This window comes from Cydia fagiglandana, chromosome 21 (genome assembly GCF_963556715.1).
Source record: "Cydia fagiglandana chromosome 21, ilCydFagi1.1, whole genome shotgun sequence".
Taxonomy (NCBI): domain Eukaryota; kingdom Metazoa; phylum Arthropoda; class Insecta; order Lepidoptera; family Tortricidae; genus Cydia; species Cydia fagiglandana.
This window is the reverse complement of record NC_085952.1, coordinates 6114267-6141136: the sequence shown is the minus strand read 5'-3', so window position 1 is coordinate 6141136 and position 26870 is coordinate 6114267. Positions and strand designations below refer to the sequence as shown.

Sequence of the window (26870 nt, the reverse complement as noted above, 5' to 3'; positions counted from 1 at the left end):
ATTTTACTGTGTAATTTTTGTTTCAATAAATGTTTTCCAGTCCATAATAATTTTATTAATACAAAAACCAGTTCCGTAGTCAATATATTTATTTCACTAATCTTAATAATACACAAAACGTCACACTAACTTAATAAGGAATGGTCTAATCACATCACCATTGCCCCCTGCCTCTGAAACCGCCACGGAATCCTCCTCTCCCCCTAAAACCGCCACCGAACCCCCTATTTCCAAATCCTCCTCTATTCCCAAATCCCCCTTGGTTATTTCCGAATCCTCCTTGGTTGTTCCCGAAGCCGCCCCTGCCCCCGATGCCACCGGTGAAGCCGGCCCGAGGTCCGCTGGTGCCCCAGCCGCGGTTGCCCCGTTTGGCTCCGTCGGGTCTGAATACGGGGGTGCCTTGCTCACGTTGGATGTTGAAGTCACCGGCGTCGACCACGCATAGGGCCTTCACGCAGTTGACGAGCTGTGAAAGGAAATGTCACGATATTTTTAAGATGAAACCATTAAGTTGGTTATTAGGTTAACCTTTTGGACGCCAATGCCCGATATATCCGCACCGCAGGTTCAACGCCAAAGACTGATTAATCGGTCACAGACCACAGAGCAACATAGATCTACGTGCATATGCATAAAGTTCGGTGACGTGGCGTCCGGGTGACAGCTTTTGTTTGACGTGGCGTCGAATAGGTTAATTAATTAATAATTAGGGTAGTTTATGAATTAAAATACCACTAGAGAGTCACTTACGTACTTAAAATTTGCCTTTCGATAGAAACTATGGCGGGCCGCAGGACCATCATTGCGGCAATACAGGACCGATGTATATTCCCTTCCCCCTTTTCCTTACCTTCTGCTCGGAGGGCGAGAACTGCAGCGCCGCATCAGGTTCAGCAGCTGCTCGCTCGACCAGTTTCTCTATGGCGGGCCGAAGGACTATCACTGCGGCAATACAGGACCGATGTATATTCCCTTCCCCCTTTTCCTTACCTTCTGCTCGGAGGGAGAGAACTGCAGCGCCGCATCAGGTTCAGCAGCCGCTCGCTCGACCAGTTTCTCTATGGCGGGCCGAAGGACTATCACTGCGGCAATACAGGACCGATGTATATTCCCTTCCCCCTTTTCCTTACCTTCTGCTCGGAGGGAGAGAACTGCAGCGCCGCATCAGGTTCAGCAGCCGCTCGCTCGACCAGTTTCTCTATGGCGGGCCGAAGGACTATCACTGCGGCAATACAGGACCGATGTATATTCCCTTCCCCCTTTTCCTTACCTTCTGCTCGGAGGGAGAGAACTGCAGCGCCGCATCAGGTTCAGCAGCCGCTCGTTCGACCAGTTTCTCTATGGCAGGGCGGAGCGCCGTCACCATGGCGGCCACGCGCGGTGACATGTCGAAGTTCAACCAGTTGTCCAGGCGCACCATTTCGTCGATCTGGAATACAATTATTTATTTTAATTTTTTTTATTTATTGAATTTAGGTAACGGAGGGGCTTCGCAGGTAGGCTAACACTAAGAGGGCGTTTTGGATACAACCAAGGAGGAATTGGGAATACAAAGGTTTGGTGAGGTTTTAGGGGTAATAATACCGGTATTTTTTGTATGAAGAAAAAGCTGGTTCCGCCTTGCCACTTACCCACTCAACCTTCCTGCAAGCGAACAGCAGCAGATGCAGTGGCGCCACCATGGTGGTCTGCTTGCAGCTGATGGCGCGCGTGCGCACCTTCTCGCCGAACACGAACAGCGGCGAGGGGAACTTCTGCTCGAAGTTGCTGCAGTTCACGGAGGTCTTGTGGATGAGGGCTGGCTTGCCTTCCGTCGTTAACACCTGAAGGGAAAATAAGATTTAAAAAACCGGGCATGTGCGAGTCGGACTCGCGCACGAAGGGACGGCACGATAATGCAAAAAAAGGCAAAAAAAAAACGGGCAGCTATCCAAGTACTGACCCCGCACGACGTTGCTTAACTTCGGTCAAAAATCACGTTTGTTGTATGGGAGCCCCACTTAAATCTTTATTTTATTCTGTTTTTAGTATTTGTTGTTATAGCGGCAACAGAAATACATCATCTGTGAAAATTTCAACTGTCTATCACGGTTCGTGAGATACAGCCTGGTGACAGACGGACGGACGGACGGACGGACAGCAGAGTCTTAGTAATAGGGTCCCGTTTTACCCTTTGGGTACGGAATGCCAAGTTTGACCCCTAGAGTAGACAACTGGACTGACCTTCCGTTTCCCCTGATACAGACAGACGTTGGGGTAAAGCCCTATGGCCATGAGCGCGATCTCGTTCAACATGGGGTCTGGCACGGTGGGGTCCCAGTCTATTACTGCCAAGTTTGACCCCTAGAGTAGACAACTGGACTGACCTTCCGTTTCCCCTGGTACTGGTACAGACAGACGTTGGGGTAAAGCCCTATGGCCATGAGCGCGATCTCGTTCAACATGGGGTCTGGCACGGTGGGGTCCCAGTCTATTACTGCCAAGTTTGACCCCTAGAGTAGACAACTGGACTGACCTTCCGTTTCCCCTGGTACAGACAGACGTTGGGGTAAAGCCCTATGGCCATGAGCGCGATCACGTTCAACATGGGGTCTGGCACGGTGGGGTCCCAGTCTATTACTGCCAAGTTTGACCCCTAGAGTAGACAACTGGACTGACCTTCCGTTTCCCCTGATACAGACAGACGTTGGGGTAAAGCCCTATGGCCATGAGCGCGATCTCGTTCAACATGGGGTCTGGCACGGTGGGGTCCCAGTCTATTACTGCCAAGTTTGACCCCTAGAGTAGACAACTGGACTGACCTTCCGTTTCCCCTGATACAGACAGACGTTGGGGTAAAGCCCTATGGCCATGAGCGCGATCTCGTTCAACATGGGGTCTGGCACGGTGGGGTCCCAGTCTATTACTGCCAAGTTTGACCCCTAGAGTAGACAACGGGACTGACCTTCCGTTTCCCCTGATACAGACAGACGTTGGGGTAGAGCCCCATGGCCATGAGCGCGATCACGTTGTCCAACATGGGGTCTGGCACGGTGGGGTCCCAGTCTATTACTGCCAAGTGTGACCCCTAGAGTAAACAACGGGACTGACCTTCCGTTTCCCCTGATACAGACAGACGTTGGGGTAGAGCCCCATGGCCATGAGCGCGATCACGACGTCCAACATGGGGTCGGGCACAGTGGGGTCCCAGTCTATTACTGCCAAGTTTGACCCCTAGAGTAGACAACTGGACTGACCTTCCGTTTCCCCTGATACAGACAGACGTTGGGGTAGAGCCCCATGGCCATGAGCGCGATCACGACGTCCAACATGGGGTCGAGCACTGCCGGGTCCAGTCTATTACTGCCAAGTTTGACCCCTAGAGTAGACAACTGGACTGACCTTCCGTTTCCCCTGGTACAGACAGACGTTGGGGTAGAGCCCCATGGCCATGAGCGCGATCACGTTCAACATGGGGTCTGGCACGGTGGGGTCCCAGTCTATTACTGCCAAGTTTGACCCCTAGAGTAGACAACGGGACTGACCTTCCGTTTCCCCTGGTACAGACAGACGTTGGGGTAGAGCCCCATGGCCATGAGCGCGATCACGACGTCCAACATGGGGTCGGGCACGGTCGGGTTCCAGCGTTGCGGCACGCAACACTCTTCCGGGAACCCGATTGCGGTGGTCAGGATATCTGGAACAGAGATTTGGGTTAGACTGTATAGAGCATTTACTCTGGCGCAGCGACCAAGTGTGTCTTGGCCTCCAACACGACTGCTCGCCACCTATCCCGGTCCTGTGCCATTTCTCGCCAGTTCTCAACCCGGAGCTCGCGCAGATCAGCGTCCACCACATCCGCCCATCGATACCTAGGTCGGCCGATCAGGCGGCGTCCTATCGGTTTTCCCTCAAACGCTCTTTTCACCGCCCGATCACATCCCATTCGCTCAAGATGCCCGAGTCACCGAAGCCTTTGAGCCTTTGTCACAACAATGATGTTTGGTTCAGATGGTTGGTTTGGTTGCTGTATAGAGCAAGGGAGTCCAAACTTGAGGGCCAAGGCCTTGGACTCCCCTGCTCCCTTTAGCGGACCGGGTTGTATGGCCTGACCTTCGAATCCCTCGCTTCTTTTCCGCGGTTCAAATATCACTCGCGGACCGAAGTTAAAGGGTTATGTAATAGTCCGTTACCAGGTTATTTTGCACAAGTTTCGAGAGATAAAAAATAGCATCAACCGACGTTGTTGTTAATTCCATACAAGAAATATTGGTAAAATAAGTACCTATGGGCATACAGTCAGCAGCAGAAGTTGCTAAGCGGGCCAGGTATTCAAAATGATCTTGACGCGACTTTATTGTTAAGAGAATAAAAGCGTGTCAAGGTAATTTTGAACACCTCGCCCGCTTAGCAACTTATGCTGCTGATTGTATGCCCATAGGTACTTATTTTACCAACATTTCCTTAAACTTTCTTGAAATTATAGACTGCACTTATAAACTTATGTTAACCTCACAAGGAAAATAGAACCATAGACTACATGAAGTTGAAACATATTCATCGCCTTTTGTACTGTACATTTGAGGTGTTACGTACTTATGAGCTGGTATTTGGCCTCCGAGGTGACACGGAGCGTGGTCTGCTGCAGTCCCTTCCACTCGCACCACGCCATTTCGGCTTCTTCGCCCTTAGCGCGCTCTCGCTCCCACATCTGAAACAATTATAAGGAAGTCAATCAAGTTCTAAGATAAAAAGAAAGTATTTAGTTTGGTGTTTTGCCTTTTGCCAAATTATTTTGTCCAAATATAACTTCGCCGGTGATTTATTTTGACAACCAATTTTCACCAAATTTTCATATGATAACGTCTTAATAATGATTATAACATTTGCTATTGATGGAAGAGATCCCTTAAAGGGATAATTTCGTCTTTGTACTAATGACGAATGATATTTTTCCTGTTTTGTTTTGATTTTTGTACAATAAAGTGTTTTAATATGTACTATTACTACTGCTATACATTTTATTCGGCGAATTAAGGTGACAGTCCATTTCCGGAATCCGGACCAACGCATCAATTCTTGAGGAGCTTGGCATTAAAGACGGGTTGCTTTCTACGGCCAAAACTCGGATCCTCAACTTCTTTGGACACGTATCTCGGCGAGATGGAACATCCATAGAACGCCTAGTAATAACAGGGAAACGCACTAGGTCTTGAGTAAACGATTTATTCTTGGACTGAATGTACGACCGACGCTACCGTCCCCTTCGCGGGAATCCATCTTGCCAGAGAGTCGCTCGATGACATACGCTGTCAGTTAGGGCACGTTCAAAACCCTGCTAACACTAGTTGTGCAAGGAAGAGTGAGAGGTAACAGGGCTAGAGGAAGATCGCCAATGAGATGGACCGACCCGGACGACCACAGTAAGCGAATGCTCACGGAAAGCAGCTCTACGGGAGGAATGGCCACGTGTCGTTAAACAAGTCGCTCAAAAGTCTACATAATGGCCACGACCACTCTGTCAAGAGTGTAACGAAGAAGTGTTTTTTATTTAAAAGACATGCCAAAATCGCTTACCTTCTTCCAAGTTCTTTCTAATGCTAAAAAAACTGTCTAAAAATTGAATTTAGCGCGGAGCAAGTACCAGGGCCTCATGAATAACGAGAAGGTACTATTATTGTGTAGTACAGTTAATGGTACCTGGAAGGCGTTGAGCATGGCGACGTGGTCGGAGGCGCGGTCGCCGGCGAGCGCGCGCTGGTGCGGCATGAGGCGGCGCCGGCCCTCCACCGCGAACACCTCCGGGAACGTGGTGGAGTTGGCCGCCATCGTGGTCAGCGCGTCGCCCACGCCCAGCACGAACCCCAGCACCATCATCTTGCCGAGACGGGGCTCTGTATGATAAATATCACGGTTTAAAGTTACCTATAGATCGATTTTTTTGGCATTAGAAATAAGATAAACAATCTTGATGTGTCTTTTTATAGAAAAACACGTTTTAAAAATTTGTCACGGCAAATATGTAACAATTATGAATCTAATACGATCATTTATATGCTTCTGCTTTCATAAGTAACAGTTACTGATTTTTAAACAGCGTTTTTCAATTAAAAGACATGTTAAGATTGTTTACCTTCTTACAAGTTCTTTCTAATGCTAAAAAAACGAACTATAGGGTCTCCCCAGATATATCGACACGCATTCGGCAAAAGCCTTAGCATTTAATAACCGAAGTCGCCTTTAAGAGCTTACCCCTCTGCCGAAAACCTTGCGCAATAGAGTATTTTCCTACTAGTCAAATCAGTTACTTTTTTAGAACTGTCAAAACGATTTGCTAATATGGAATTTATATGAAACATTACATCGTGACGTCACGGTCAACTCACCTACTTTTTTAGGGTTCCGTAGTTTATATTTCTATCCAATTTATTAAGTAGTATCTGTGTTTCTCTAATAATTATCTGGTGCTTTATTCCATGCATGGCGTAAAATAATTTATTATACTGTGCATATTTTGTATGGACTGACGTTTATCTGACATGGCTATTTGTAGGTTTTTATGACGCCTCCCGTTTGCGGTTGTGAAAATAATACTGAATACATTCCTGGGACGAGCTCAGTTTAAAAATTAAAGACTACAAAGTCAGCACTGTTATTACATTTAAAATTAGTCTCCTAAGGCCCAGCCATACAAATGAAAAATCCAAAATTTGCCACAAAAATTTGAACCTAGAGTGTAGGAAACAGAGTTGAATTTGCGTTGTTGGAAAATTGAACGAAATAAAGCAAAAGCGACTCTGTTCCGATTGAATAGGATTTAAATTTCATCGAACTGAAGAGGTACTATAGGTAGGGCCTTGAGCCTTAGGAGGTTAACGCTTTATATGGTATAAGGGTGTCAGGAATTATGCAAAATTGAACTCTATCACTTTGAAATAAAGTTCAAAATCAGATGGGAAACATATTCCCTCTGCCTTATAAAGGCTTAATGCTATACTTACCAATAGGCAACTTAGCCAGTATAGTCCCGCATGGAGTCAGCGCGTCGTTGGCATCAAGGCATCCCAACTCGCGGAGCATCGCCTCGGCCTCGATCACGGCATCTAGCGGCGGGGGCTCCGGGGCCTTGGAGAGGAAGTGGCCGATGCTCCCGAGGCGGAGGAGTTTGATGCTGTAAGAAAATTTACATTAGACTGCGTACGGTCATATCTGTCCTAATCGTAACAGACGCGTTTTGTTAGTAGAGTGAATCTTCTATACCCAGTACCAAAGAGAATAGATAGTATAGAGGGCTATTGCCATAGTAAATTTTGTAGCCACGGTACATTTACTGCCATCTATCGACACATGATTAAAACTTTTTTTTTTTTTAATCTGCGTATTTAGAAGGAGCCTTTATCTATGGGACATGTCGGCTCCGTTGGGCCTCTACATTACATTACTCTACATTACATGATTAAAACTTAAAATAAAATTGAAAATGTATAGATTAATCAAAATTAGGGATGTAACGATACATGATTTTGCCGATACGATACCGATACCGATTTTTGAAGTAAATTATCGGCGAAACCGATACAGATACCGATATCAATGGCACAGTAGTTAGCTAATCGATATAACAAATGAAGGATTAAATACTTATTATGCATAAAACATACATATGTATTAATAGACACTCGATTCTGTGAAGTGTGAAAAACTGTAAAACTAATAAAGAAAAATGCCTAATCAAAATAAAAAAAAACATTTATTTAGGTAACCACCAAGCAATCAATGCAAAAGTAAATCCAAATCAGTAATTATACTTAGTTCACTTTAGGTAGTTTTTATCTGACTACGGCAACGCAAAGGGAGGGTTATTTGTTATGGAAACAAAGTGTATTCAAATTATTTGCAGCGTCATTCGTTTCGCGCGCTTTTCAAACTGTAATATCGGCTGAATTTAAATCGGCGATGCCGATATATAGGTCTGCCGATTATATCGGCCGATATATCGTATCGGTATCGGTATCGTTACATCCCTAATCAAAATATGTATACGGATAAATGATTTTTAATTTTTATTGTTCCATGGACCCATGTTCTTTCACTGATATGTGTTAAAATTGTTAAATATCAAACGGTGTCGTCAACGCCATCTAGCCGAGAATAGGCCAAAGGTAATGGCGCCATCTATTCGAGAATGACTTTTTCTTGATTTCCGAGGCACGTTTTTTTCTTAGACTTTATATATCTTATACGGAGTTACACATATCTTTGCTAGTACTATTATTTATTCTGTTGTAGCAGTAGGTTAGTGATTAGTTGGAAACTTGGTATACCTGAGAGCGAGTTCGTGTAGTGGCGTGCGGAACATCTCGGCCGCCAAATGCTCCTCGAGGCGCTCGTAGCGCGCCTTGCAGCACAGCGTGAAGCACACGCCAGCTCGCACGCGCCCCGCGCGACCTTTGCGCTGTAACAAACAAATATACAGGGTGATTTCGGGGTCGTGGAGCAAGAGAGCCAGACGTCATACAGAATCCAAAGATGAGCCTAATGATGTTGTTAATTATTGCAATTATTGTTTATCAAGAATAATGATGATTATTTTCCAGATGACAAGTAGGAAAAAACATTTTTGCATACAATTTGGTGACCCTACTCAATGTGACGTCTTGTCGCTTTCCATACAGCGTATGTCAAGTCATAGGGTGACCATGACGTTACTTGGTACTCGTATATCATTAATTTTACTTGAAAAAAAAAAGAATAATTAAAGTCATCACCTCAGCCATAAGACGTCCACTGCTGAACATAGGCCTCCCCCTTTATGGGGGGTGAATGCCATAATCGCTACGCTTGGCAGGCGGGTTGGCGATCGCAGTCGAGTACACCGAATTTGAGGGACGCTGCTGCCCGTCCACCGGTGGTCTTGGACGTAGTTTAAGGACATACCCGGGTCCAGACAATAGTTATTTGTTTCACTCGGGGGCAAAGTTATTGTTTAATCCCTCGTGCTATTATTGATACCCGAGCAAGCGAAAGATTCCAAAATTGAAACACTCAGCGAGTGGTTCGAAAAATGGAATCTTGAGCGTTGCGAGGGTTTCAAAGCGCGAGGGTTAAACAAAATTTGCCCCCGAGTGAAACACAAATTTTTCACCACACCAACCGAAAGCAAATATTAAATGTAAAATACAAAATCAAAACAAATCAAATCCAAATGAAACAAAGCGGTTCGAAAGTAGTTCGGCTGGCACACGGTGGCGTATGACGTCATGTTGTTGTGTGATGTGAACAACTTCATCTTGGATTTGCACGCGTCTATGACGTACTACATCATTGATCATGATCACAACACCGTCATACCTGTTCTAAATTAGTCCGGCTGGCCCACACGGTGGCGTATGACGTCATGTTGTTGTGTGACGTGAACAGCTTCATCTTGGCCTTGAACGAGTCCATGACGTACACTGCATCATCAATTCATCAATCGTACCTGTTCTAAATTAGTCCGGCTGGCCCACACGGTGGCGTATGACGTCATGTTGTTGTGTGACGTAAACAGTTTCATATTGGCCTTGCACGAGTCTGTGACGTACACTACGTCATTAATCGTACCTGTTCTAAATTAGTCCGGCTGGCCCACACGGTGGCGTATGACGTCATGTTGTTGTGTGACGTAAACAGCTTCATCTTGGCCTTGCACGAGTCGATGACGTACACTACGTCATTAATCGTACCTGTTCTAAATTAGTCCGGCTGGCCCACACGGTGGCGTATGACGTCATGTTGTTGTGTGACGTAAACAGGTTCATCTTGGCGTTGCACGAGTCTATGACGTACACTACGTCATTAGTCGTACCTGTTCTAAATTAGTCCGGCTGGCCCACACGGTGGCGTATGACGTCATGTTGTTGTGTGACGTAAACAGCTTCATCTTGGCCTTGCACGAGTCTATGACGTACACTACGTCATTGATGGTGATCGAAGTTTCCGCGATGTTCGTGGACAGGATAACCTGGTGGTGAAAGTAAATTGATAAAAACGATTATTGATATAGATTATGAATTGTTTTGTTTTGTTTACTTGTCTGTGTCTTTTTACTGTCTTGTGTATTTGTAAAATATTAATTTGTATGTTTGTCAATTGACATGTTTTTCCATGTTCTGGCGTTTGGTTTCCGCTGTGAGTGGGACATGTTGGAAAATAAATAAATAAATAATAAATAAATTACAGGCACAAACAATAGTCCATCCAGTCCAATAGGATACAAGTGCGAAAAGTAGGAAATTCACAACGAGTGGCTATAAATTAAAACACGACAGAACGGAGTGTCTCAAAGCGACACGAGTTGCGAATTACCTTTTCGCACGGGTATCCCATCTCGTCTCACTGTTCCTTGTCTCGTCTCGCGCTTCACCGATTGGATCGGAGCGGTGCCGAAAGTCTCGACGAGTGGCTCTCGACGAGTGTGCACAGCCGACATTAAAAATACTACGATCTCACCTTGATGATCCCAGGTGGCGGGGTAACGAACACCTTCTTCTGATCCTCCCTCGGTATCTGGCTGTGCAGCGGCAGGATCACGTATCTCGACTGGTCCCCGAACAGCCGGTGCTGCATGAGGTGCTTCATCAGCGCGAAGATCAGGTTCCAGCCGGGCAGGAACACCAGGACTGCGCCGTCGCTGTTCAGGGAGCCGATGTAGACCAGCAGGGCTTCGATTAGCTCGAAGCTTAGCTGGAAAAATAAAATGTGTTATGGTAGTCGTTATTAGGGTTTTCTGGGTACCAATTTGTTTTATACTTGGTTAAGTTTGCAGGGACCTTACCTAAGTATACCAGGGATTAACCTTTTGAACGTGAACGGCAGTTGACGGCAACGCAAAATCGTGACAACGACGCCAAAGACGGCATGTGACATCGATCGTTATTTAATGGAAACCTACTGAAACTTTTACTAGGTTGGCATTATTTTTATTCACAAAAAAAATTAACTTCCAAACAGTCGCCTTTCTCCTAATGGGAATTAGACATAGACTGTTTTCAAGACAACTAATGTTTGTCATAGTACGTAATATTGATCAATTTTTCGGGACACTACTTACATCCTTTTCGGAGAGCTTGGCCATGGACTGCGCGGTCTGCGGCGAGTAGTCGCTGCCCAGTTGAGCGATCTTGTTCAAGTCTTCTTCCTGCTCGTCAACACCAACACCTATTGATATAAAAAAAGTTGTTAAACCCGATTTTGCATGGTTTGTTTAGCACACAGACAGACTTATGGCGCTCCATCTTCCTTATTAGCCTTCTTTCCTGACGCCTTCCGTTTTCTGGAGTCGACGGGAGGCACGAACTTGGTCAGCTTGATGCAGTCTTCTACTGGACCTACTTTCTACTAGACCCACTTCCATCCACTACTATACCCACCTCCATATTCTACTAAACCGACACCATCTTCTACTAACCCACCTTCATCTTCTACTAAACCAACATCATCTACTAGACCCAAGTCGATCATCTACTAGACCCACCTTCATCCTCGTCATCGTCTCCATCTTCCTTATTAGCCTTCTTCCCTGACGTCTTCCGTTTTCTGGAGTCCACGGGCTTTGAACTTGTTCAGTTCAATGCAGTCTTCTACTAGACTCACCTCCATTTTCTACTAAACCCACCTCCATCCTCTACTATACCCACCTTCATCTTCTACTAGACCCACCTGCATCTTTTACTAGACCCACCTTCATCCTCGTCATCATCTCCATCTTCCTTATTGGCCTTCTTACCTGATGCCTTCCGTTTTCTAGAGTCGACAGGCGGCACAAACTTTGTCAGTTCGATGCAGTCTTCTACTGGACCTACTTATACTAGATCTCTTTTCATCTTCTACTAGACCCACCTTCATCCTCGTCATCGTCTCCATCTTCCTTGTTAGCCTTCTTCCCTGACGCCTTCCGTTTTCTGGAGTCGACGGGCGGCACGAACTTGGTCAGCTCGATGCAGTCTTCCAGGAAATACTGGCGGACTGGGAACGTGCGTCCAGGGACCTGTTGAAAGAAAAAAAAATACATTTTCACCACACCAGCTCAGAAAGGCTTACTTTGCAATTCAAAAACTGATAGCAAAGTTGCATTTTATTCACATGTGAGGCAAAGTAATGAAATGCAAATTTTGGGTTGTTTTCTTATGTTTGCTGGTAGAATTGACTTTTATATGATGATATTGAATGATAAATATTTAATAACATTCATTTGGATGTGATTATGTTTGATATTTTACATTTAACATTTGCTTCAGGTTGGTGTGGTGAAAAATTTTGTGTTTCACTCGGGGGCAAATTTTGTTTAACCCTCGTGCTTTGAAACCCTCGCAACACTCAAGATTCCATTCCAAGTATGCTTTACGTACCTTTAAAACATTTCAAAATCAGCACTTTACATGAGTGCTGATCTGATTCTATGGTGTAACGGGTAAGTATGCGCCATGTCACGCAATAGAATCAGGACAAAGTCGATGTTGCATCTCATCCATGAACTTGTAGAAATCAAGCCCTTTAGTAAGGTCCAATTGAGTATCTGTGTAAATTTACCTCAATAACAGGGCAGTTTCCGAAGTACTTGGTAAACAGTATTGTATCAACAGTAGCTGACATGAGAATGATGCACAGGTCCGGGTAAGTATGCGCCATGTCGCGCAACAGAATCATGGTTGTCAGTGTTTTATCTCGCTCATGCACTTATAGAAGTTATGACCTCTTTAGTTAGACCAAAGTGAGTTTTCTGTAATTTACCTCAATAACTGAGCAGTTGCCGAAGTACTTGGTAAACAGTGTTGTATCAACAGTGGCTGACATGAGAATGATGCGCAGGTCCGGGTAAGTATGCGCCATGTCGCGCAACAGAATCATGGTAAAGTCACTGTTTTATCTCGCTCATGCGCAACAGAATCAGGGCGAAGACAGTCTCGCATCTCGCTCATGCACTTATAGAAGGTATGAGCTCTTTAGTTAGACCAAAGTGAGTTTTCTGTGTAATTTACCTCAATAACCGGGCAGTTGCCGAAGTACTTGGTAAACAGTGTTGTATCAACCGTGGCTGACATGAGAATGATGCGCAGGTCCGGGTAAGTATGCGCCATGTCGCGCAACAGAATCATGGTAAAGTCACTGTTTTATCTCGCTCATGCGCAACAGAATCAGGGCGAAGACAGTCTCGCATCTCGCTCATGCACTTATAGAAGGTATGAGCTCTTTAGTTAGACCAAAGTGAGTTTTCTGTGTAATTTACCTCAATAACCGGGCAGTTGCCGAAGTACTTGGTAAACAGTGTTGTATCAACCGTGGCTGACATGAGAATGATGCGCAGGTCCGGGTAAGTATGCGCCATGTCGCGCAACAGAATCATGGTAAAGTCACTGTTTTATCTCGCTCATGCGCAACAGAATCAGGGCGAAGACAGTCTCGCATCTCGCTCATGCACTTATAGAAGGTATGAGCTCTTTAGTTAGACCAAAGTGAGTTTTCTGTGTAATTTACCTCAATAACCGGGCAGTTGCCGAAGTACTTGGTAAACAGTGTTGTATCAACCGTGGCTGACATGAGAATGATGCGCAGGTCCGGGTAAGTATGCGCCATGTCGCGCAACAGAATCAGGGCGAAGTCGGTGTCTGCGTCTCGCTCGTGAACCTAAGAGAGTATATACATCATTAGTTAACATATACAAATGTGTAAGACTCTTTGGGTATTTTTTGCCTTCGCTTATACAGGGTGGCTAAAATAAGTGCATTCCCGTTGCCAGGGAGGTTTTAGGATTATACTGAGCAACGATTACTATGGGACCAACTCCAAGATCGAGAAAAATATTTTGGCTGTCTCATACATTTTGGCTGGTCATTTTTTATGGGAGGGAACATTTTTTGCATTGGGATAGTTGCATTTCGTCGGCAAATGTCCCAAACATCGTAATCCATGTCATTGATATGAGATTTGCAAACTTAGCCAACTTACTTATAGTTCCAAACATCCGGGAAAGTTAGAAGGTTTTCGATTTTAGCCAACGATTTCACATGATTAGGTAATACACGTGGATAAAGCGATCCATAATACGCCTGCTGAACGTTCATGAAGTGGTGTAAGAAGCTGAAAGCTAATATAACCATATGTAAAATATAAAATCACGAAAAAATGTAATATCAGTTACCTCGTCTACTAGAACATGGCTGACTCCTCTCAATCCGCCTTCGAGTTTTCTCAACAGTACGCCCACGGTGCAGAACATAATTGAACCGTATGGCCTTGGCAATATGGACTCGAATCGCACGGAATAGCTGCGGAACAAAAATTATAATCAAATCTACAACCTGTGGAGCATATGTAGAAAATTAATTGGTTATACAAAGAATCATATTTATAATCCTAAAATTGTTATTGAAGTTTTTGAGGTGAAGGTTCGATTTAAATGATGCTTTGCTCGTATGTTTTGAAAAACGCGCTATGCCTCGGCAGGAATAACAATTAGTGGATTCGTCTCTTTGTCGGACTCCGCTTCAAATCGAATCTCGTTCACGAATTGTCATTTCCCGGCCTCTACAACAATGGCTATTACCAGAACTGCGATGGAGAAGTTAAAGAAAGTATGGAGGAATCGCAACATTACCAAAACCACTAAGGTCAGGCTCGTGCGAACACTCGTATTTCCCATTTTTCTTTACGCCGCAGAGACGTGGACAGTGCGCGAGTTGGAAAAGGGGAAGATAGATGCCCTGGAGATGTGGTGCTGGAGGAAAATGCTTGGGATATCGTGGACGGATTTCCGCACCAACGTGTCCATACTCCAGGAGCTCGGCATCACACAGCGTTTATCGACCGTAGTACAGTCGCGCATACTACAGTACTTTGGCCATGTCTCTAGGCGAGATAACGACTCCATAGAGCGACTGGTCGTACAAGGAAGAGTAGAGGGAACCAGATCGCGCGGCAGATCACCTATGCGCTGGACTGACCAAATAAAATCCGCAGTGGGAAATCGCGTATCTGACTGTGCCAGACAGTCTGCCAACAGGGAGAGATGGCGGGAGATCGTGCGAAGAGCTGTGTCCGCCTCTACTACCGATGCGGACGCCTCAACGTGACCACGACCGCTCTGTCAAGAGCGATACGACAGAGAAGAGAAGAGACAACAATGTATTATTCCAACATACCCAACACTGTTTCCAAGCTCCTCACAGCGCTCAGACGCCACTCTCTCTGCCACGCTAACAGCAGAGATTCTTCGTGGTTGGGTGACGCATATGTTGGCCCAGGCGCCTTGACCACTCGCTATGTAGTCGTCCAAAATAAACTGGCATACCTGCACAAATTCACACCATTTAATATAGTAATAAAAATCAACAATCATAACTGCATGTATGTGAGGTGTGCAATAAAGAGTATTGTATTGTATTGTAATACATGGGCAAACATAGCCCACCGGATTAGCAAGCTGAAGTGGCAATGGGCAGGCCACATTGCACGCAGAGAAGATGGCCGATGGGGTCGAAAAGTGCTCGAGTGGAGACCACGGACTAGCAAGCGCCACAAGATGGACAGACGATCTTGTTAAGGTCGCCGGAAGACGCTGGATGCGGGTCGCTTCCAACCGGCACGTATGGAGGTCCAAGGGGGAGGCCTATGTTCAGCAGTGGACGTCTTATGGCTGAGATGATGATGATGATGACATGGGCAAAAAATTATCTACCCAGATACATGATAGGGTAGAATAGGGGTTTTAATCAATATGTGGAAGGTGGCACTGTCGTCGAACCCAAGCCACCTGGCAGTGGACTTATACATGTTAGAGTGACCTATCTAATTTCTTTGTCCATAATTACAGTGCAATAATTACAGACTGCAATGGTCCACACAGCCACATTTCTTTGTTCAATGTGTATTGCGTCTCACATTTAGCTTTAATTAGCTTTAGCTAACTCTCTTCTTGATCGGGACACTCTTGACAGAGCGGTCGTGGTCATCATTGGAAGTGTCCCTTTGTGACACGTTTGACGGCTCGCCTCCACTCCTCCCTGACGGCTGCGCGTTTAGCGCATTCGTTTAGAGCTTAGCTTAGCTAACTTTAGCACTGACATTGGACAGGTGGAATACCACCCTTAAATAGTTAACTTTAAGTTTTAAAATAGTTTAGTTTTAATTTAAAGTTCGTTTATCAACTGAGCGATAGCGAACATTTCTGCCTCAGCTTGGACAAAAATCCTGTCGGACTGTTCTTTACAGGTGGCATTTCTCAACCGATTCTCGTGAAATCTGCAGGTTTGATAAGCATTTTTTTGTCGATTCAGTTTTAGGACATTTATTTAAAATGGCGGAGCCTTGATGGTTCAGGAAATATACAGCTCACAGAGCCACTGGTAATCGCAATAATTATCAAAGGGTATAACTACTCTTCATCATTTAGAACCCCATAGACCTATAGACGCCTAAATATATAGCCTATAGATGTTTCTATCACCAGCGGCGGTAGCACGGTCGCATTTTTATCGCTCGTCACCATGCCTGTCACGTTCTAACAAGTAAGTGCGAAAGTGACGGGCATAATGTCAGGCGATAAAAATGGAACCATGGTCCTTACTTGTGTAGTTTTCCCGCAGCCCGTGTTCCCCCTGATGATGATCACGGGGTTCTCATTGATGGCCTCCATAATGGTGGAGCGCATGGCGTAGACAGGAAGAGTCTCCCTCTCTTTCATGCTCTCCTGGTACAGTTGGCTGTTCTGGCAGAGGTCTCGATGGTTGCGCTCGAGGTCGGAGCTGATATCGTCGAGCGAGGTTGTGGCCAAGGGACCTTCGTCTGTGGAACGAAATTAGTTATTATAAATCTATCTTTTGTCTATTTCATTATCACGTCGGGGTCACCAATGTAGGAAAGATAGAGAGGGAGAGAGTATACTCATTCCAGGCGGGTGTTATGCCTGGGGACCGATGTCCACCGAGAGGTAGTCAGAAGGAATATATGTATATAGCAAGTGACATTTGAAACTCCGTATATACCTGTAACTAATTGCTTTCTAGCTCCCTATTTCTATTGAATCATTGTGGCACGACGTCGACAGCGACGTCTACAGGAGACGCCACAACTTTATTATAAAGACATAGTCTATATTACAACGTACCAATGTTACAGGCAGTCCAAGCGTTCCAGTTGGCCTGCGGCGGCGACCATGATACGACGCCCGCGTGCGTTAGACGCGCCTCGCGCATGGCTCGAACGCGATCTATTGGAAACCTTATTACAAAGGTACGGAGTCTATATTACAACATATCAGTTACAGGCAGTGCAAAAATTCCAGTTAGCCTGCGGCGGCGACCATGATACGACACCGGCGTGCGTTGGGCGCGCCTCGCGCACGGTTCGAAAGCGATCAATTTGTAGCCTTATTACAAAGGTATAGAGTCTATATTACAACGTACCAATGTTACAGGCAGTCCAAGCGTTCCAGTTGGCCTGCGGCGGCGACCATGATACGACGCCCGCGTGCGTTGGGCGCGCCTCGCGCATGGCTCGAACGCGATCCATTTGTAGTATGGTCACGCCGGTGGGCTGCCCTTCGCTATCTGCCGGCTTTGCGGCTGTGTCTACGTTCACAGGTTCGATGCCGAGTTCTGGAGAACAGAAATAAATAAGTTAAAGTTTCAACAGATCATACTGATAACTTGTGATACGACAACATCGCGAAAAAATGGCTGATTTATATATTCCGATGTGTCACACGGCGGCGTTTTCTGTAGAATTCGTTTATTTCGTAGTTTGGATGAGGGTTGAAAAAGACAACTTGTTTTAAAAATAGCAACAAAAAGTTGAGCGAAATATGTTCAATAGAGAGAATGAACGGACTCTTTTCGAAACTATAGAAGTTCTAATGTGAAATGATTACAAAATAGCCACATTACCGGTGCAAAGTCACCATAGGCGGTCGACCTAATATAGATTGATAGATTCCATTATAAATCATAGGTACTATAAGACATAAAAAAACTTAAGAGCTCCATTTCCTTGAAAAAGGCAGGTTTGCATCAGAATTTAAATATACAATAGGTATATACCTTGTAAAGTGCTCTCTAGCTGTTGCTCCAGCTCAGGACTAATTGCCACCGGGTGTGGCTTCATTTTGCCTTCGTTAGACCTGCAAACATAATTTAATATTAAAAATAATCGAATATCAACCTCTATTTCCCTAGTTATCAATAGTCAGTATATTATAGGTATATAAAACATCTGTATACTTTTACGTAGACTTAGCATGAATTAGCTGCCACTTAGAAACAATGATAACCAAAAGCCATATTTATAAGCGAATTATTTATTACCTCAATAGACGCCCCACATGCCATGGCGACCCTGAGTCTGTCGGTGGAAAGATTTCTAAATATTGAATTTATTTTGTACGAAATGAAGCGTGCTTCAGCAAAGCCAATATTACCATAACTTTGACAGGGATTATAGGTACACGAATCCCTGGTTGTCTCAGGACAACGTGGGTACTGGGTGGGATGGGTTATCATTTCGAAGTTTGTGCAGCTAATATAATTGAAATAGAACTTCACTTACAGGTAAGTTCGTTTAATTTCCAATTATTATTAATTTCCCGTTGGTTTCTACCGTGCTACAGATGTCACTTTTCTACTGGCGGATATTGCGACGGAGTGGGAGGTTTAAATGTGTAGTATCGATCGATAACCCCAAGATGGTATAGTTGTTTGTCGTACGAGAAACAAGGCACAGGATTTGCTGGCAGTCTGCTTGTTCGAGGCCGTCTCTCGGCCCGTCACGTTAACGGAAGTACCTAGATCGACATCTTGCAGCAGAAACTCCTATTATACGTGCACATATGTGTAGTATCCATACCTGTTCTTCTTCAGAGTCCCGCTAAAGGCTTCAATAACCCCAAGATGGTATAGTTGTCGTACGAGAGACAAGGCGCAGGATTTGCTGGCAGTCTGCTTGTTCGAGGCCGTCTCTCGGCCCGTCACGTTAACGGAAGTAGATCGACATCTTGCAGCAGAAACTCCTATTATACGTGCACATATGTGTAGTATCCATACCTGTTCTTCTTCAGAGTCCCGCTAAAGGCTTCAATAACCCCAAGATGGTATAGTTGTCGTACGAGAGACAAGGCGCAGGATTTGCTGGCAGTCTGCTTGTTCGAGGCCGTCTCTCGGCCCGTCACGTTAACGGAAGTACCTAGATCGACATCTTGCAGCAGAAACTCCTATTATACGTGCACATATGTGTAGTATCCATACCTGTTCTTCTTCAGAGTCCCGCTAAAGGCTTCAATAACCCCAAGATGGTATAGTTGTCGTACGAGAGACAAGGCGCAGGATTTGCTGGCAGTCTGCTTGTTCGAGGCCGTCTCTCGGCCCGTCACGTTAACGGAAGTAGATCGACATCTTGCAGCAGAAACTCCTCTTATACACTCACATGTGTGTATCCATACCAGTCCTTCAGAGTCCCGCTAAAGGCTTCAATAACCCCAAGATGGTATAGTCGTCGTACGAGAGACAAGGCGCAGGATTTGCTGGCAGTCTGCTTGTTCGAGGCCGTCTCTCGGCCCGTCACGTTCACGGAAGTACCTAGATCGACATCTTGCAGCAGAAACTCCTATTATACGTGCACATATGTGTAGTATCCATACCTGTTCTTCTTCAGAGTCCCGCTAAAGGCTTCAATAACCCCAAGATGGTATAGTTGTCGTACGAGAGACAAGGCGCAGGATTTGCTGGCAGTCTGCTTGTTCGAGGCCGTCTCTCGGCCTGTCACGTTAACGGAAGGAGATCGACATCTTGCAGCAGAAACTCCTCTTATACACTCACATGTGTGTATCCATACCAGTCCTTCAGAGTCCCGCTAAAGGCTTCAATAACCCCAAGATGGTATAGTTGTCGTACGAGAGACAAGGCGCAGGATTTGCTGGCAGTCTGCTTGTTCGAGGCCGTCTCTCGGCCCGTCACGTTCACGGAAGTACCTAGATCGACATCTTGCAGCAGAAACTCCTATTATACGTGCACATATGTGTAGTATCCATACCTGTCCTTCTTCAGAGTCCCGCTAAAGGCTTCAATAACGCCAAGATGGTATAGTTGTCGTACGAGAGACAAGGCACAGGATTTGCTGGCAGTCTGTTTATTGGATGCTGTTTCTCGGCCCGTCACGTTGCGGCCCAGTTGGCGGACGTAGATCGACATCTCGCAGCAAAAACTCCTGTTAAATTAGATGGTTATATACAGGGATATGTAATATAAAACAGTAAGAAATAAAGCTGTGCATGTATGCAGTATCTGTATAATTATGTTACTGTATGCTATATGCGTCTATATGCGTACAGATGCTGCTTGAATCATATATCAGGATGCACAAGGATACATAAAGTAAACTATTCCAAATTTGAATGTGTGTGAAGAGTCCAGAGGAAAAACGATGACACTCCATTTAACGATAAATAAAAAAAATATTAAAACATGATTACTTTAATATTCAAAATACTGTTTAAAGCAGGAAACATTAAGCCTGGGTTTCTGGAGTAACACGGGACATTTGAAATAATTAAAAAAATAATTTCGAAGACATGTACATTGTACAGTCGAAGTCAAAGATATGTTTACACTTTTGCACCTTTTTCCTTTGTAATAAGACGAAAAATGTAAAGTTAAATTTGACGTCGACTGTACTCATATCGTTTTTCCCCTAGTCTGATCAACTTTTTTCGCTACACACAACTTACCCCGTTATGACGAAGACTATGCAGAGTAAGTGTAGTACGTACATTCCGGAAGTCTGGTCAGGCATGACTTCACGGTGTAAATAGCTCTACCTGCGTTGAAAACAAATCTTAGACAATCGATTTGAACCTTAAGATTTTGTAGGGAAATTATGAACAATTTCGTAAAGTTGTTACCATTTGAAATAGTCAACACACTTTTGTTCTGACTCTGCGCGTATAGTTTTCTTCCTCGCGTTATCCCGGCATTTCGCCACGGCTCATGAGAGCCTGGGGTCCGCTTGACAACTAATCCCATGATTTGACGTAGGCACTAGTTTTTACGAAAGCGACTGCCATCTGACCTTCCAACCCAGAGGGTAAGGGTAAACTAGGCCTTATTGGGATTAGTCCGGTTTCCTCACGATGTTTTCCTTCACCGAAAAGCGACTGGTCAATATCAAATGATATTTCGTACATAAGTTCCGAAAAACTCATTGGTACGAGCGGGGGTTTGAACCCGCGACCTCCAGATTGCAAGTCGCACGCTCTCACCGCTAGGCCACCAGCGCTTCCCTGACTCTGCGCGTATAGATATAGTGAATAATCTTTTACTGTCGTATTTTCACGAAAACACACGAACGTGTTAAGCTATTTCAGTCGGTCTCAGTACCATCGCCTACACTGTTAACTGTACATAGGTGGACCTTATGCCTTTTGTAATAAGGTCCACCGTTGCACAGTTAGGAGTGTTGCTGTTTGTACAAAAAGTACCTACTGAGGTTGACTGAAGCAGCATGAGAAACACGAATGTTTCCGAGAAAATACGATCGCAAAGGATTGTTTACTACATCTGTATAGTCGGTTCTCTAATCGAAAGCTTGATCAGTTCCCAGGCGGTTACCACAAATACCGAAATTCGACGATTGTGTATCTATCTACGTCCCGTGAATTTGAACTTGCTTCGAATTTTGATTTTCTCGGTAACCGTCATTGTCTTTCGCAGCGATTCTCGCAAAGTAGTAGTCAATAGAAAAATTACCTATAATGCTATTTTTTTTTCATCTGGTTTTATTTGACTATTGCAAACGGTAATTTTGCTAAAAATGTTCATAATTTCATTCTATGTATATTTTTTTGATTGTCTTAGATTTGTATCAACTCGAGCCATAAGAATAAGTTGTTGTGAAGTATATATTGCTTAAACTCTGCAATACATGCCTCACATTTTTATTGAGGTTATTGAGAAACATCAAGACACCGTCCAATTTAGTTATTAGGGCCTTATCACACAGGCAGTGCACAGTTATCACACAGGCAGTGCACAGTTAGAAATCCATGCGCTATTGAAATAAGGCCCTTATTAATAACCGAAAATTTACTATCATTAATAGAATAGGGATGGATTTAAAAAAATGTACATACATAGATTAAAACTTAAACTTGTCTGCAAATTAGTAAATTATTAGAAAATATAAGTTATCCATTGTTAGATTTTCCTTTATTTGCTGTGCACGGAATTAACTTTAAAATTACATACAAAAAAATTAAAGTCACACAATAAACACCGATGTATGAATTACTTCTTTTTGACGCTGACAGTTCGTATGTTTGGTTCACTAGGCGCCACTTGCACCATCCCACTAACCCGGGGTTAAGCGGTTAAACCGTAAACCTAGTGTCAAATTGTATTGGCAACCACTGTAACTCCAGGTTTAACCCGTTAACCCCGGGTTAGTGAATGGTGCAAGTTGCCCTAGGTGTTCATTTTGGTGACTAATCGTACATACGTAAAGTGTAATTCTATAGAACTTGCTAACTATGTAAACAATCCGCCATATTGAAACTGTCACTGAATGATGACAGGGGTGCGAAACTCCTGACTTCGGTCAAACTCGGCTCCGCTCGGCTCAGCATTGCTCCGAGCAATTATTAGGGTTGGCACCACTTGACTTCCTTTTGCGAGTGTGTACTGTCTCTTCCGAAAATCGTTTTTTCCATATTGATATTTTTGCCATTCGCAATTTTTACCATTTTACTTTTTCTCGATAGCATTCTTTTCCCGAAGCATTTCTAACCATTCGCATATTTTCCCATTAATTTTATTTTCCAGTAGCTTATTTTCCTAATATGTTTTCTAACCATTCGCATAATTTGGATATGTATTCTGATTATAATATACGAGAGACTAACTAAAAAATTACTTCTTTTTGTAAATCAATATCGTATAATATTATTAGTCGGTTCTGGTCTGTTCTGCTCGCAGTTTCTCGCAGTTCTGCTCACTGTTTTGCTCGCAGTTCACCTAACACACTCCTCCTCGCTTCGCTCGTCGTCGCACCTATCTATTCCGTGATTGTAAAAAAATAAAATAAAGTGGGAAATTATGCGAATGGTTAGAAAACCTATTAGAAAATTAAACTATTGGAAAATTAAAATAATGGGAAAATATGCGAATGGTTAAATATGATTTCGGAAAAGGATGCTACCGAGAAAAAGTAAAATGGTAAAAATTGCGAATGGCAAAAATATCAATATGGAAAAAACGATTTTCGGAAGAGACAGTACACACTCCCTTTTGCATGCACGACCACAGATAAGATAATCACTTGATTTTTGACAACCCTATAGCCGAAAGGGATAGTGCCATATATTAGAAAGGGACAGCATGATTCGACCCTGAACCGCTGTTAAACTTCGGTTTTGTAGGAAGGTTCCTTTCTGTACGGTAGTACTATTAATTATTCTGTGATGATGATTTAAGTTTGGCAGTTTGTTTACATAGTTAGCAAGTTCCATAGAATGACACTTTATAAACAATACAGCTGATCTAATTATCGGCTGTGATATCCTGATATTAACAATGTCAAAGTCACACTAAAAAGTTAATGTCTCCATGTTTCTCATGTCAAGCTTGACTTGTTAATTTTAAGTCATGCCTGACCACATTTCCTGCAGTAATAACAGCCAGCCATTGGTTTTTCAATTAAATGTGAATAACCAATGGCTTATAAGCATAAATAGGAAAATTTATCTTACAAGATTTTACTTGTTATTCAAACTAAAACTTAACTATATCACTTACACTTATTTTTATTATTTATGTTGACAGTATGACCAGTAGAGATGCAACGGATAGTTGTTTGGCCGGATACCGGATATTCGGCCTGACCATTGGCCGGTTATCCGGTATCCGGCATCCGAATATTCGGCCAGCGGTACTATACCTACATTATGCTTTTTCAGGTCCGCATTCTGCAGGTTTGACCTGTTTCCTAGTAAACGTTCGCGCAGACTCATTTCTAGGTTCGAAATGAGTGCGCGTGCAAGTCAGTGAAATGATTAAATTGTTTGAAAATAATAAACAAGTACGATTATGACCGTGTCTGTTTCTTAAATCCATTTGTTTACTCCGAAATCAAGCTGTATATGTCACTATCCGGTATCCGGCCGGCTAGTAGGTCACTATCCGGTATCCGGCCGGCTAGTAGGTCACTATCCGGTATCCGGCCGGATAGTAATATAATGGCCTGATACCGGATAGTAACCGGATATCTGGTGCATCTCTAATGACCAGTATAAATAATAAAAGTAAGTGTACACAATAAAATCCCATCTAGTAACACGCAGAGTGTCTGGCAACTGGCAAATTTGAAGAAAAAGTTGTGCCTTTTTGAGCCACTTTTTCAACTCCGTTAACTTTTTTCCTATTTTAGTAATAATAACCGTTTTGAGGGCATTTTCACTTAACTGTGCATCTTTAAAGGCCGGTTAGCAATCGTTACAAAACTGACGGTCAACGTCAATTCCCATACATTTTGTCAGGAATGTAACGGTTAGACGTTACTTACAGGACTTAAGTCGCGCTTTAAAGTGTAAGTTAAGATGAAAATGCCCTTAAACCTTTTTTCCGACAAACCTGGTATGATCAGGCCCAACAGCCTTATAAACATAGTCCGCATTGATCTTGTTCATCTGCATGAACTGATGAAGTTTCGACTTAGCATTCTCCATGGTCCAGTTGCCGTGGAGACTGGCGTTCACGTCCAGGTCCTCGGCTTCTTCCACATTCTTCTGCTGCTGGAGGCGGTCCATGTAGGTGAAGTTTTGGCTGGGACCTCCGTAGGCTTGGTACGCTTGGCCCATGCTTTCCGGACCCATGCCTTCCTATAGCGTGAAAAAAAAAGTTTCATAGTTAAGACAAATGTTGGTTGGCACCATTAAAAAAGACTAAGTTCACACTTACCACTGATGATTTAGAGTTTAACTTTAAATGTAAGTCCCTTTTTAAACAACTGACAAATTAAATTAAAACCCCTGAGAGTTAAGGGGTTAATACCTTATTTGTTATAGGGGCTTCTAAACTGCAAAACGTAATCCAAGACCAAAAAAAGTAAGAAATGTTGCCACTTTTTTACTAGCGCGTCTTGTATTTATGTGCAAATAAGTAAATAAAAGTACTTTTTTAAATAGTAGGAGTAAAATTACTAATGAATAAATTATCTTAGCGTGATTAATTATCAAAAGGAATTTACAATTTTACAAACAAATTATTGCAGTGGCAACATTGTCTTACATTTTTGGTCTTGAATTACGTTTTGCAGTATACTAAGTACAATACAAGCTGCTGTTTCAATAGCAAAATGCATTTGTTTATTTTGAATATTAATTTAATTGTCGGTTTTAACTTATCCATCAATAAATATTTCTTATCTCCTACTAAATATTAATGAATATAATAAAAATAGAATAGTCAATAAACAAAGTTTACATATATTGCTTATTGTCAAGAAAGTTATAAAATCTTACTTGGAAAACAGGTCTGCTTTGGGGCTCCTGTCCCTGGTACATGGCTCCGCCACCAAAGTTCCCGTTGTTGCCGAAATTGTTACCACCAGCCCCATTGTCCTCCGTCTTCACTCTCACCTCCTCGGGCACTTCATTTGCAGCCACCTGTTCAAATGTAGATTATATTGTTTCATCTAATACCTTGAGCAATTCTTGGTTATCTCGGAAATGGATCTAACGATTTCGATGAAATTTGCTATATGGGGGTTTTCGGGGGCGATAATTCGAGATAGTTAGGTTAGGTCTTATTTCTGCGAAATACACATTTTTGAGATTTCTGGGAAAACGTGCATTTTTGAGTTTTTATATGTTTTCCAAGTATAGCTCGGTCTCCCAGATATTGTTACTTAAATATGGTAACTTGTAAAATAGGTAAATATGTAAATTAAAACTTATTTTTCAAACAGAATGTGTGGAAAAAAGGTCAGGATCATGATAGGTAACTGAATAAAACATGAATGATAAAAAAGTTAACACATAAGGTGTATTCGGGTAATACTGAATGTTGGATAATTCCGAAATTCAGATGAAAATCACCCTTAATTCCATCATAATAAAAGTCTCTTTTCGGAATTACCCGAGTAAACCTTACATATACAAAATGCAGAAGAAAATAATTATATACTACTTAATTCATAAAAAAGTATATTTTTAGCATTAGGGAATGCAAATTGGTTATTTTTTGTATGGAAATAATGAGTTTTTAACCGAAACTGCAGTTTTTTTCATACAAAAAATAACCGATTTGCATTCCTTATTTAGCATAGACTTTTGAAAATTGTGTTATCCTATAATTTTGATATTCGTTATCCATTCACATACCAGAAAAATAGTATTCAATATTAAAATAATGAATTTTTAAAAAAACCGTATAATTACCTGATTAGTCCTTACTAAGAAATTCACAAAGTCTTTGGCTGCGTTCATCTGGGCATCTTTCTTGGTGGTCGAGTTACCGGCGCCCACGTAAGAAATGCTATCGACACGGACTTCGCAGAGGAAACGCTGACGATGTTTCGGCCCTGAAGAATAAGGTTAGAATAAATTGCATTATTGTTATCAACAACGTACGCGATCACATTTAAACTAAACATAAGAAACATTAGCAGAAACATAATTGGATAAGTGATCAATACCCGTGGCACGGACGTCGAAAGTCGGGTTGAGACTTTTCTTGGCACACCAAGAATGAAGGAAAGACTTCACGTCCATGGCGAAGGATACCGCTAAGGCGGTTACCGGTTGCTAGATAGTACACTTATGAATCAACGCAACTGAAGATGCTCAAGAATTCTGATTTTCACAGTTACGTTAC

General features: G+C 43.3%; 2 protein-coding genes across 2 annotated transcripts in view; one reads left to right on the top strand and one right to left on the bottom strand.

Annotated features, from left to right (window-relative positions):
• The window catches only part of LOC134675243 (transmembrane protein 216-like), a 489019-nt gene that overhangs the window by 6726 nt on the left and 455423 nt on the right, over window positions 1–26870 (top strand). The window lies entirely within an intron of this gene.
• Window positions 120–26869, bottom strand: LOC134675253 (dosage compensation regulator). Its single transcript, XM_063533471.1, has 23 exons — window positions 26692–26869; window positions 26435–26577; window positions 25517–25660; window positions 24627–24874; window positions 20038–20211; window positions 18054–18133; window positions 17421–17612; window positions 16583–16800; window positions 15159–15307; window positions 14159–14285; window positions 13495–13644; window positions 11860–12007; window positions 11072–11178; window positions 10471–10704; window positions 9827–9982; window positions 8304–8434; window positions 6981–7150; window positions 5680–5873; window positions 4576–4690; window positions 3525–3676; window positions 1632–1823; window positions 1271–1429; window positions 120–466 (listed from the first exon to the last, which is right to left on the bottom strand). Exons 1-23 carry the CDS (start codon window positions 26765–26767, stop codon window positions 155–157), a joined length of 3771 nt encoding a protein of 1256 aa, XP_063389541.1. The 5' UTR covers window positions 26768–26869; the 3' UTR covers window positions 120–154.

Coding starts and splice junctions, on each gene's coding strand:
- LOC134675253 (XM_063533471.1), bottom strand. CDS start 26,767: ATGGACGTGAAGTCTTTCCTTCATTCTTGGTGTGCCAAGAAAAGTCTC. Junction 20,212..24,626: donor GTTGGGCCTGATCATACCAG/GTTTGTCGGAAA, acceptor CTAATTTAACAG/GAGTTTTTGCTGCGAGATGT. Junction 18,134..20,037: donor GGGACTCTGAAGAAGGACAG/GTATGGATACTA, acceptor TTATGTTTGCAG/GTCTAACGAAGGCAAAATGA.